Source organism: Myotis daubentonii, chromosome 1, assembly GCF_963259705.1.
Source record: "Myotis daubentonii chromosome 1, mMyoDau2.1, whole genome shotgun sequence".
NCBI lineage: Eukaryota > Metazoa > Chordata > Mammalia > Chiroptera > Vespertilionidae > Myotis > Myotis daubentonii.
Window position 1 is genome coordinate 77,905,721 of NC_081840.1, and position 12,865 is coordinate 77,918,585.

Sequence of the window (12,865 nt, forward strand, 5' to 3'; positions counted from 1 at the left end):
CAGTGGGGAGTGTGCAGGAGGCAGCTGATCGATGTTTCTCTCTCACCGATGTTTCTAACTCTCTATCCCTCTCCCTTCCTCTCTGTAAAAAATCAATAAAATATATTAAAAAAAAAAAAACTAGACCATGTGATGGACAAGTGTAAGCAGGAGCAGAATGACCCAACGCTGCTAGCAGTGGGCCAAAGCATGTCAGCTCCGAAGAAAGGGCCGTTGGGTGGAGCTGGACTTCTGGACACCTAACCCTGACTCCTGAAAAGAGGAAGGAGAGTCTCAGCCTTCCTTTCCGACCTCAGAGCTAGTGTAAAAGTAAAAGTAGGTGTGTTATCTTTATCTTACAATTAAGAAAACTGAAGTCACTCAGGCCAGCTCCAAAGCTTGTATACATTCCACTACCCCATGTGCTTTCCTGTTTGGATTCAGGGATGTGAGCCTGGGAGTGGGATTATCTCCCCTCAGGTAATGGCTGCAGGGATCTGGAGCAACCTCAAAGAACTCTGGAAAAACAGAATAACCAGCCTCAGGAAGGGCCATCTGCATACCTCTCTGGTTGGGGAGGGTCCTTCCAAACTCAGAATTAATTAATCCACCCACCAAGCATGTCCTGGGCACCCACTGCGATCCAGGCCTGTACAGGCTCTGTGATTAATACCCAGGCCCCAGCCTTCACAGAAAAGTGAACATGGGCAATTATAAGAATGAAAGTCACTGCCAGGTAACCCATCCAGCCTGGGGCAGTGAAGGGGGGCAGATGGGTACCAGGACCACTGTTACTGGCACGGAGGCTGGTACTGGGTTTGGGGGAGGGAGAAAGAATTTCTGGCCAAAAGGGCAACATGTGATTACCCTGACAATGAAGTCAGAAGTGAGTAAAGTCACCCGTGCACACACAAAAAATGTACTTAAGCCAGCAATTTTCTCTCTCTCTCTCCCTCTCTCTTTCTCTTTCCTCTTTTGTTATGTTAATCCTTCACCCAAAGATATTTTCCCATTGATTCTTTTAGAGAGAGTGGAAGGGAAGGGGAGAGACAGAGAGAGAGAAACATCGATGTGAGAGATACATTAATTGGTTGCCTCCCGCACACGCCCCAAGCCCTTGACTAGAATTGAACCCAGGACCCTTCAGTCTGCAGGCTCTATCCACTGAGCCAAAGCAGCTAGGGCCCGCAAGAATTTTTTAAATATGAAATATCTGACTATTTAGTCAAGGACACTGACCTCTTTTCCCTTAGATCAGCAGTTCTCAACCTGTGGGTCTCGACCCCTTTGGGGGTTGAACGACCCTTTCACAGGGGTCACTAAGACCATCGGAAAACACATATATAATTACATATTGTTTTTGTGATTAATCACTATGCTTTAATTATGTTCAATTTGTAACAATGAAATTGGAGTCACCACAACATGAAGAACTGTATTAAAGGGTCACGGCATTAGGAAGGTTGAGAACCACTGCCTTAGATTGTCAAAAAAAAAAAAAAAAATTACAACAAACACAACAGCCATCTGGTGTGAATGCATCAAAATTATACCTATTTTTTGGTCAGATCGGCAAAAAATATATCTTTTGGTGTGCCACATAATTTTAGTAATTAGTTTATGTGTGCCATGAAAAAGGCTGAAAATCACTGACCTACATAATAATTGGTGATTTCTAGGACTGTTGCAATGCTAGCCTATCTAGAGCTGTAATTCATCAGCAGTTCTAAACGAAGATTATACCTATAGAGGGACAGTAAGCCACTCTGACAAAAGCAGAAACCTTTATTTGCTCCCTTGAAATTATCACTGTTTGAATAGAAAAGGGTGAGAGTATGGCAGAAATAGAGATCCCGCCTCTATGAGATAGAGAATCCATTATAGGGATGAGGAAACTGAGGCTAATAAATGTAACCTTCCTGATTCCATGCTCTTAACCACCATGACTGCTGCCTCCCAAGGAATGAGGGTATCCTCTGCACTGCTCAAGGGAGAGAAATGCTGACTCAAGCCACCTAAGCACTCAACCATGGAGAACACCTTATTGCAGGGTAAAGATATTTCACCCACCCTAGCCGGTTTGGCTCAGTGGGTAGAGGGTCAGCCTGCGGACTGAAGGAGCCCAGGTTTGATTCTGGCCAAGGGCACATGCCCGGGGTTGTGGGCTCGATCCCCAGTAGGGGCCGTGCAGGAGAGAGCCAATCAATGATTCTCTCTCATCAGTAATGTTTCTATCTCTCTCTCCCTCTCCCTTCCTCCCTGAAATCAATAAAAAATATATTTAAAAAATAAAAGCAATTTCATCCAACTGTTTCAGAAAATACCCCCAAACCAAGCTAAGGCAGGCTTAAGTCTTTTCCATAAACTCCTCCCTTAACCTTGGTCCCTCCCTCTACCTCTGCATTTCCTACCTTAAACTCAATACTGTAGCCCACCCTGAACTCCTTACAGCGTCTTGAAGATGTCCTTCTTTCTTGTCTACAAGTTTTCATACATTCTGCTCTTGCTGCCTGAGAGGCTCCTCTCCCCTCTCTACTCTTGGTTAATTTTTCTTCATCATTCAGGTATCATGTTAAACTTCCTTACGGAGAGTTTCTAAACTCCCAGGCTAGTTCAGGTCTCTTCCTGTGGCTCCTTGCATCTCACAAATCACAACACTCATCATAATCCACTGTAATCTTGTGTAGTGTTGCCTATCCTAGCCTTCTACTAGTACACACACACACACACACACTGACAGCTCTCCATAAAGACAATGATCAGTGCTGGAGGATGGCAAGCACTTCATGAATATTTGGTGAATGCTCATTCTCCAGCCCCATCTCCTTCTTTTTTTTTATTTTTCTTTTTTTTTTTAAATATATTTTATTGATTTTTCACAGAGAGGAAGGGAGAGAGATAGAAAGTTAGAAACATCGATGAGAGAGAAACATCGATCAGCTGCCTCCTGCACATCTCCCACCGGGGATGTGCCCGCAACCCAGGTACATGCCCTTGACCGGAATCGAACCTGGGACCTTTCAGTCCGCAGGCCGACGCTCTATCCACTGAGCCAAACCGGTTTCGGCCCATCTCCTTCTTGAACTCCAAATAGGCACAGTTGCCTACTATCTTACAAATACACTTCAAATTCAACATGATTGCATCCCCCGCCTTGTAAATTATGCCAGCACCTACTGATTGCCCAAGCCAGAAACCAAATCTCTTCATTCAGGGAACATTTATTGAGTTCCTCTCTTTGTTTCTTTGCTGGGGATACAGTGGATCATAAGACAGGCTCACCCTCTATATGGCACAGAACTTACAGGCTGGTGAACATCACTTACCTCTTCCATATGCCAGACATCCCAATAAATGTCATTGGTTATACTGATTATAACTTCTAAATCACTCTCCCAGCCCTAGCCAGTTTGGCTCAGTGGATAGAGTGTGGGCCTGGGGACTGGAGAGTCCCAGGTTCAGTTCTAGTCAAGGGTATATGCCAGGATTGTGGGTTCGATCCCCAGTAGGGGACATGCAGGAGGCAGCCATTCAATGATTCTCTCTCATCATTAATGTTTCTATCTCTCTCTCCTTCTCCCTTCCTCTCTAAAATCAATAAAAATATATATTTAAAAAATAATAATAAAAATATTATATCACTCTCCCATCTGTCCTTTCCAGAAAATATCATCTCCTGAATAAGCCATACCCCCACTGCCGTTGCCCTAATTCAGACTTTTGTCATTTCCTGCCTGGATTTCCAGGAGAGCTTCCTATCAGGGTCTCTGCCTCCAGCCTTGCTCTTCTGTCCCAACCCAGCTACATCGTTCCCCTGCTTAGAACCCTTCAATGACTCCTCACATGCTTTAAAATAAAATCTAAACCCTCTAGGAAGGTTTGTCTCATGCTTTAGCCCCCTGCCTTCCTTTGTTCCCTCAATCCCACAATCCTCCACACACACCCCACACTCCATTCTTCTCACCTTTGTGCCTTTACCTTGCCTTTCCCTGTATCTAGAATGTCCTTGCCCTTTCCACATCCACAGGTATTTATTGAGTACCTTCCAGACAACAGACACTGTACTAAGTGCCAGAGACTCAGCAGTGAGCACAACAAAGTCCCTACTCTTATGATGTTTACATTCAAGAGGGAAAGATAGCCCTGACCTGTGTGGCTCAGGTGATTGAGTGTCCTTCCCTGTGCTGAAAGGTTGCTGGTTCAATTCCTAGTCAGGGAACATGCCTGGGTTGTGTTTAGGAGGCAGCCAATGGGTACTCTCACCTCAATGTCTCTCTCTCTCTCTCTCTCTCTCTCTCTCTCTCTCTCTCTCTCTCTCTCTCTCTCTCCCCCCTTTCCCTCTCTCTGTCCCTTCACTCTCTCTAAAAAATCAATGTAAAAAATATCCTCAGGTGAGGATTGACCAAAAAAAGCAGGTGGGAGACTGAGAGCCACCACTTTAAATAGGATAGGTCTCTGATAAGGTAATATTTGTGCAAAGATATGAATGGAATGAGGTAATAAGTTCTGAGGGTATATAGCAAAAGGAACAAAAATTGTTCCCCGAATACAAGACCCCTAAAGCAGGAACAAGCCAGGCAAATTGAAAGAAAATTAAGACAGTCCCTGGCTGGTTTGGCTCAGTGGATAGAGCACCAGCCTGTGGACTGAAGGATCCTGGGATCGATTCCAGTCAAGGGCACATGCCCAGGTTGTGGGCTCAATCCCCAGTAGGGGACATGCAGGAGACAGCCAATCCAATCAATGATTCTCTCTCACCATTGATGGCTCTCTCTCTCTCTCTCTCTCTCTCTCTCTCTCCCTCCCTCCCTCCCTCCCTCCCTCTCCCTTCCTCTCTGAAAGCAATAAAAATATGTATTTTTTTAAAAAAAAAAATTTAAAAAGAGAGCAAATCAAGACAACAAACAGTATAGCCAGATCAGGGTGAGGGAGGAGGAGAGGTCTGGGATGAGTCAAATAAATCAGATGAAGTGGGCCTTGAAGGTCATGCTAAGTGGCTGTTTCTCCCACCCCTGACTCCTTTTCATCCTTCGGTGTCAAGTGAAGAAATCACTTCCTAAACAAGCTACACACCACCCTACTCCTAGCACTTAGCATATACAATATGTTTAATTGACTACTTTTGCCCATCTCCACCACACCATGAGTTCCCTACAGCAGGGGCTCTATCTTTCCGCTCCATGTGTTATGGGCCCCATCCCAAGCACTAAATTGTTTGTGAATAGTCGAAATAGTCTTCCTTCGTTCTCATTTCATGCCCTGCAAGTAACTCCCAATTACCAGATTGGTTTCCCAGTGGCCATTGTACTAGAAAGGAGGTGCCTTGATAGTGAACACATGCCCTCTGGAAGTTAGAAATTACACGTGTGTGCTCACCATTATACATTTAATAAACATTATTATTTACACACATCAGCCTCTTTTCTGGGTGAGACTCAATTGGTGAGAAAATGATCAACTCTGGGTCATGATGACCCAAGGAAGGCATTGCTCATGGAAGGGCCTCATGAGCAGCCCTACAGAAGCCGCAGATGCCCCCTCATCACCACCTTCCATTTCAGATGGCAGCCCATCACCTTCCATCTGCCCAAGCTTGAATCCTTAACATCACCTCAAAGACCTCCTACACACCCCCACATCCAGAAGTCCTAGAAATTCCACCTTATAACGAGTTCTCTATCTACCCCCTCATCTCAGTTCCAAAGGCCCTGCCCAGAGGGCAGGCCTCCACCACATGTCATATGGACTCAGGTTTCAGCTCCCTAAACCGGTCTCCCTACCTTGTCTCTCTTTCCAAAAACACTCTCCACATGCCCACCAAGCAAGTTGTACTTCCCCACTTAAAATTGTTAGTTCCCCCCTATTTCCAAAATAAGTCTAACCTGTTTAGGCACCATTTAAAACCTCCTTGAGCTGACCCTAGGCTATATTTCCAGTCCTTATCTCCTCCCCTGGCTCTTACTCCACATTCCAGCTCTACCAACTACCTGCAATTCTCTCAACAGTCTGTACCTTTTGGCACTCCACATCTTTTTGCGTGCAGTTACCCCTGTGAGAAATGTTCTAGAAGACAGCTATATATCTTTTCAAAATTCAGTTCAGACATTTGTAGTCTCTGTGATCTCTTCCTAAGCTCTCCTCCCCACAAGAAGAAAGTTGCCCTGCTTGCTCCATGGTGCCTTTACACTACACCTATTATCTTGCATGACAATTATTTGTTACCATGTCTGTGTCCCTCTTGGTTTTCTCCTTCTTGTGTTTTTCCTGAATGACTATGGTTAAATAGAGATATTACTGCATAGGTCATATCTGGACAGAAGGTCCTCAGACGTCTCAGCATCTGACTTGTCCTGGGTATTCACCAAGAATAGTTGAAGGAAGAAACTCACATGTCCTTAGATTCTTACAATCTTGGTTGTCCTTCTGACCTTCTCCCAGATCTCTGTGCCTCTGAAGTTACTAGAGATAGGATGAAGTCCTATTAGCAGCCAAGAGATATACTAATTTTAAATATAATAATTTATGTTACATGTAAGTCATAATTTATGGTTTTCACTGAATCTGATTTCATTTTTGCAGGAGCCTGTAAGTGAAGTCACTGCACCTTGTCTAAGATCGTGCAGTTACTGAGCCCATTCTCAAACAAAGCTTGGTGCACTCTTCACTCTACCAGAGTTGTCTCAAATACATGTCATAAATCCATGCACAAAACTCTGTCTTCTATTCACTGGGAGCTCTGCAAACTAATGATAATTGTGGCTACTTTGCATGTATCTGTACAAGGGTGTACGTGTGCGTGTATGTGGGTGTACAAGAGTTTGAGTACACCTCTATTCCCAAATTAGAAATAGCATATTAAAAAGGGGATGACTGATGGAAGTAGGCACAATGTCAGAATCAAGGAATGACAACTGTCAGAGATGACAGATCAAAAGCAGGAAAGAATAAAACCTGATGAACTGAAGTTAGGCCAGCAGCATAAGGCCACTGAGGAGCAAGCAATCGTCCCCACCCACCCTGCTGGCCACGGAAGGCCTCATAATCAAACAAGAATTGAAATACGCAATGGTAATCCCAAATCACCAAAAGAAACATCCGGTTATTAAGGCAAGCAGACATAGCACTGGTTTTAAAGATATCTCAACAAAGATGATTGAAATAAGAGAATTCTGGCGTTTAAAGGGATGCAGCTTTCTTAGAAATTTTACTTAGATGGAATAATCCTTGCTCTACACAAGACATATGACTATCTACCTACGTTTGAGGGGTCCCCAAGAGCAGCATATCCTAAAATTAGTTTCACCAGTAAGTCAACCTACCTTATCATCTATAATAGTTTTAATAACTAGCCGACAGCAAAAGTCACACATGTGCGAAAAGATATTCACTAGAGCATTATCTGTAAGACTGGAAAAATTGGAACCAACTTAAATGGCCATTAACAGATGACCGATTATTTAAATAAGCAATATTCTTAAAATTAACATGGAATAACATGAAGCATTTTTTTAAAAGTAGACCTATAAACAGAAAAGAATGTCACTGATAAATTCCTGGAGAAAAGCACACTGTAGAATTATATGTGGACTATGAACCCTTTTTGTAAACCATAGAACAAAACTACATCTGAAAGAGCAAGGAAAACAATCAGGAAGGGCGCGCAAACTGCTAATGATGCTTACCATGGGCAGCTGGGCAAAAGGTAAACTGGTGGGTTTGTTACACTTCGGTACTGTTTGAATTTTCACACAAAGCATACATCAAACATTGTTTTTAAATAAAAGCATTTCCAGAGGCATGCATCTCTTCCCATCTCCTTCTCACTGGCTGACTGGACTCACATCCAGGCCTCTGCCCTGGCGCTCCACTCAACACCTGCTGCCCCAGCCCCACTTACAGATGCAGGCGGCGGCCAGCAGGCGGCCAGCGGCGTAGGGGGTAAAGCAGCTGGGGAAGACGGGCTGCACCATGTAGTTGGCAAAGGTGATGGCGATGACGGCCTGGCTGGTGGGCTCGATGATGAGGAGGGAGGTCCAGAGTCGGATGAAGGCGAGGAGTCCCCCGAAGGCCTCGAGGATGTAGGCATAGCTGGCCCCAGACTTCTTGATGGTGGTGCCCAGTTCCGCATAGCAAAGGGCCCCAAAGACAGAGAAGAGGCCCCCAATAGCCCAGATGACCAGGGAGAGGCCAAAGGAGTTACTGTACATGAGCACGCCCTTGGGGGACACAAAGATGCCCGAGCCAATCATGTTCCCCACAATCAGGCACACGCCGTTCAGCAGCGAGATCTCCTTCTTCAGCTTCACCTGCTCGGACCCCGGGCGGGCCTCCTCCGCCAAAGGGGAGGCATCCCCCGTCTGCTGGGAGGCCACTTCATACTTCGCACTGTTAACCATGGCGGAGGAGGAGGAGGAAGGCTTCACCAGCTTCCTGGCATTGCCCTCTAAGGAAGCACGAGGAAGATATACATCAGGTGGTTGGCAATTTCATAGAACACTCCCTCCATAGGGGCCAGTATGGGCAACCCGCTCCACCTACCAGGGCAGAGACCTCTCTCTTGCTTCCCACCCGTTAAACTCTCCTTCTGGTGGGGGCTCTGGCTCATCAAAACAACCCCAACTTGAATCATTCCCCAGAGAGATGATCGTGAGGCTGGTGCTGCCTCCCTGATTTACAAAATAGAAAGCTCAATCCTGGTTCTATCTGGGCCTGCTGTGATAAGAGGCAGGAATTAGGGCAATCATCTGGCAGTCACCAGGTGTAAGCACAGTGATTTGAGCTGGCATTTTTCAGCCTCACATCAAAAAAGTCTGTCTTGCCTCCAATGTCAGACTCACCTATCACCCGTGCTGAGATGCAACATGAGGAACAAACCTTGCATGCAAATAATCTGTGGGTTCTCCTGACAACACTGCTCTTTTCCCCCAAGGATTCTCGCTCTGGCAAACATAAAGGCTGCAGAGATTTCTTGCTGGAAACCCACAACCATCCACCTGCTTAGGTGAAGTCTTCAACCCTAGCAAAGTCCCAGCAGCCTCACCCCCACCCTGAAAGAAGACAGGCTATTCTCCTTTCCCAGATACCTTTCCCAGTCAGTATTCTACATCCCCTGCCACCCAGGCCCTCACATCAGCACAGGTGCATCACCCCAAACAGTATGATTGGGAAAAGGGTGATCCAAATGTGCAGCCCAACTTAGAGATGATTGGAATCAGCTGATGACCACTCCCTACCCTGGAGATACAGCACCGAAAGCCAAGGCCAAGAAACAGCTGAAGTGGGGCAGCTGATATTGGGCACCGCAGAGCAGGAGACAGCTGAGAGGAAGACAGGCGAGGCAGGCCAAGCAAGTGGAGAGATAGAGGCACCAGGGAGAGGAGGTGATCAGACACTGCGCAGCAGCCAAGGGGGCTGGGGGCGAATGAGTGGGGCTGAAAGAGAGAGCGGGAAGCACTCACTACCTGGCCAGAGGTGTAAGCAGGTTCCTGCAGAGGCAGCAGCCAGTGGAGGTCAGGAGCTGTGCTCTGACCACTCCTCGTCCTCAGCCAGCAGTGAAAGGAATGGCCGGCCAAGTGCTTACGGACTTAAGTCAAATCAAGAAGTCAAGAAGGGCGGAGGGGGTGAGGGCGGGGGAGAGGAGTATTAAGCAACTGTCTGGGTCCAAGGTTCACTGGCCCCTCACCCCTGGAAAAAAGGGCAGCTAGGAGCTCTGGGCTCAGCACTTTCCGAGATAAGAAAGGCGCTCCCTCAGGAATCTCCTTTGACAAGGAACAGAACAAAGGACTGGCAGCTGGGTATGGCTCTGCAGCCCCAGGGAAACTGTCCCCTAGCAAATTAGCCCTGATAAGGCCTGGGCAGTGGCTGAGAAGGGCCCTACCCTAGCCCACTTCTCTCTCTCATCCCAAACAAGAAAGGCAGGAGGATTGCTCAACGTGACTCCGAAGGGCTGTTCATGCGCTGAGATTAGAGGAAGTGTGAGTGCAATCCCTGCACCTCGTGATTGGTCCGCCTAAGAGGAGAACTCTGCACACTTCCCCAGAGCGAGGAGTGGCTGCCCCTGAACTTGGGCCAGTACCCCATGGCTGAGCCTCAAGCTACTTCCAAGGAAACCAGGTCAAAAAATTATACCCAAACCCTGGCTGTATGCCCTCCCTGTCACGTGTCCTTTCATCTTTAAATAGACATATCAGGATCTTTAGGTAAGCATAATTCTTATAAACACCTCCCCAAATATAAGTTAACTCCAATTTCCTTAAAATATGGGGAAATAAGATTTCCCTGAACATACAGACCCAAAACAGAAAGACAAAGTAGAGTATTTTTTGGAAATCATAGATTATTTTACCTTTATTGTCTAGTTAAATATGGTATTTGGTGTCTCTTTTGCCAAAAGAAATACATTCTATCCATTCTGACATGCAACTACCTGTCCCCTTTCACAACGTTTCTAAAAACCCTCTTTGGTTATTCTACAACCAGAGTAAAAATCCAAGGGACCTTATCTTTACCCTACACCCTCCCATCCTAGCCCCTTAAAATTTATTTTTAAACCAAAAGAGTAATCCAGATGTTAGCCTTCCCAGAGATCTTGCTTCTCCCAAGCCACCCTCACAAATGTCTGAAATCTGTGGATTAAAAAAAAAAAAAAAAAAGATTATATGAAAAGCAACCTCACAGGATAATCTAATCATAAATTCCTAACTAGGCAAGTCATGTTAGGTAGTCACACCCCCATATATAGGTATATAACTTCTTTACTAAAAGGTTTATCTTTGCCTTAAGCGAACCCTGTGCATTGCTTCTGTACATCTGGGTTACACACCTTTGAAATGCCCCTCCTTCTAATGTATGCCCACCCTTTTAGGACCTCCTTCTAAGACATGACCACTCTCAAGAATGCATATAACTTTAACCTATAATCTAATCCCCACCTTACTTTTTCCCACCTTCATGTAATCTTCTTTACATTTCTCCCTTAATTTCAAATGCATTAAAGAAACTATAAAACTGTTATTCTCAGGACCATATGAGAACTTGCTTCCCTGGCATATGTTGCCAATTTGGCCCAAGTAAACTCATAAAAATTCTCTACAGGTCTGCTTGGCTGGCATGGCTCAGTGGTTGAGCTTCAACCTATGTATGAACCAGGAGGTCACAGTTCGATCCCCAATCAGGGCACATGCGCGGGTTGAGGGCTCAATCCCCAGTGTGGGACATGCAGGAGGTTGCCTATCAATGATTCTCTCTCATCGTTAATGTTTCTATCTCTCTATCCCTCTCCCTTCTTCTCTAAAATAAAAAATATATTTTTAGCCGAAACCGGTTTGGCTCAGTGGATAGAGCGTCGGCCTGCGGACTGAAAGGTCCCAGGTTCGATTCCGGTCAAGGGCATGTACCTGGGTTGTGGGCACATCCCCAATAGGAGATGTGCAGGAGGCAGCTGATCGATGTTTCTCTCTCATCGATGGTTCTAACTCTCTCTATCTCTCTCCCTTCCTCTCTGTAAAAAATCAATAAAATATATTTAAATATATATATTATTTAAAAAATTCTCTACAGGTTTAGACATTTCTTATGTCCACAAATCTGTCCAGAGGAGACTGTCCTTTTCTCCCAAGTGCCCCCTAAATACTCCTATAAGAATGATAGCTGTCATTTATTGAGCACTCATCGGGGCCAGACACACTGCTAAGCACCTAAAGGCCTTATCTCATTTAATCCTCCCTGCAGTCCCTTAAGGCAGGCATTAAGTCCATGCCAGGATGCCTAACTAATGAGAGAGGCTAGCCAATAAAGCCCAAGATCTTAACTGGCACTGCCATACCTCCCCCAACCCCCACCCCCACCTGCCCAGCCTCTACCCCAGGGGTCCTCAAACTATGGCGGCCCACCTTCCAACGAAGCCCATCCATCTCCTTCCTGACTGCTCCTCCCCTTTCTCTCTCTCTGCCGGGGATTACAAGTCCTCTTGGCAGCACTGCCCTTGCTAGGGTGCCCACTTCTAAAGCAAACAAGGCACGTGGAAATACCTCATCATGCCTGCCCTTTTAAGACCAAATTCACTGGCACCAAGGGGTGGGCATGTGTCCTAATGGGACGTTAAGAAAAAAAAAAAGCAATGAGGAGGGATAAAGGAAGGAGAGCGCATGAGGGAAGGTGGGGAGAGAAACCTGTGGGTTTAGCTCCTGGCTAGTGGTATCTGAAAGGTGAAAGACTCCTCTTAGAATCTTGGGACACTCCAGCCAACAGCATACCCTAGCGGCCTCACCAGGAATGCTACAAACTGGGTAGAGGTGGCTACCCTTCACAGAAGAGATGCCCCCTCTTTTCTCAATCCCTGCCCAGCACCAGAGCTATGGGCAGAAAGGCACCATCTTTGGCAGCTCACATCCCTCCCTGGAACCCTGGTCACAGGCACTGCTTCCACCAGTTAGGCAGCCTGGGACCGGCAGGCCCCTCCTAAAGGGCTCTTTACAGAGAACTCTGCAAAGCCTGGAGCCCCGTCAGATAAAGGCGGTCCAGGTACACAGCACCTGTCCTCCTCCCCTGTCTGAAGTGCATTCGGGACCTAGTGGAGGTGACAGGGCAGCACACATCCTACAGCCTGTGGGAGAAGTTGCAGTTCAGGGGTTCAGAAAACGCAGGTAGCAGGGCCCCCAGCATGCAGTGCCTGGCATGGCAGCCAGTGGAACCCCTTGCCCTGACCCTACCCATGAATGGCAACACCAAAACACCCTTCCTCCAGGAACCAGCACACGGCTCAGGGTCTTGGCTCCTCGGTCAAGCAAGGGAGCTAAATGTGAGCAGAGACTTTCTCCCCCAGGGACCCCATGTCCTGCCTTCCTCGCTCCAACTGGTCTGTGCTGCCTCCTTAACAACAGCAACA

General features: G+C 46.4%; 1 protein-coding gene across 2 annotated transcripts in view; it reads right to left on the reverse strand.

Annotated features, from left to right (window-relative positions):
• SLC7A7 (solute carrier family 7 member 7) overlaps positions 1-12,865 on the reverse strand; it is a 34,226-nt gene that overhangs the window by 20,870 nt on the left and 491 nt on the right. Inside the window, exons 1-2 of one of the 2 annotated variants that reach the window (XM_059707592.1) lie at positions 9,441-9,597; positions 7,877-8,422 (exon numbers count right to left, since the gene is read on the reverse strand). In XM_059707592.1, coding sequence (XP_059563575.1) covers positions 7,877-8,375 — 499 coding nt within the window. In that variant the 5' untranslated portion in view covers positions 8,376-8,422; positions 9,441-9,597. Of the gene's footprint in view, positions 1-7,876; positions 8,423-9,440; positions 9,598-12,865 lie in introns of those variants that run through there. The other variant, XM_059707593.1, reaches the window with a different exon arrangement.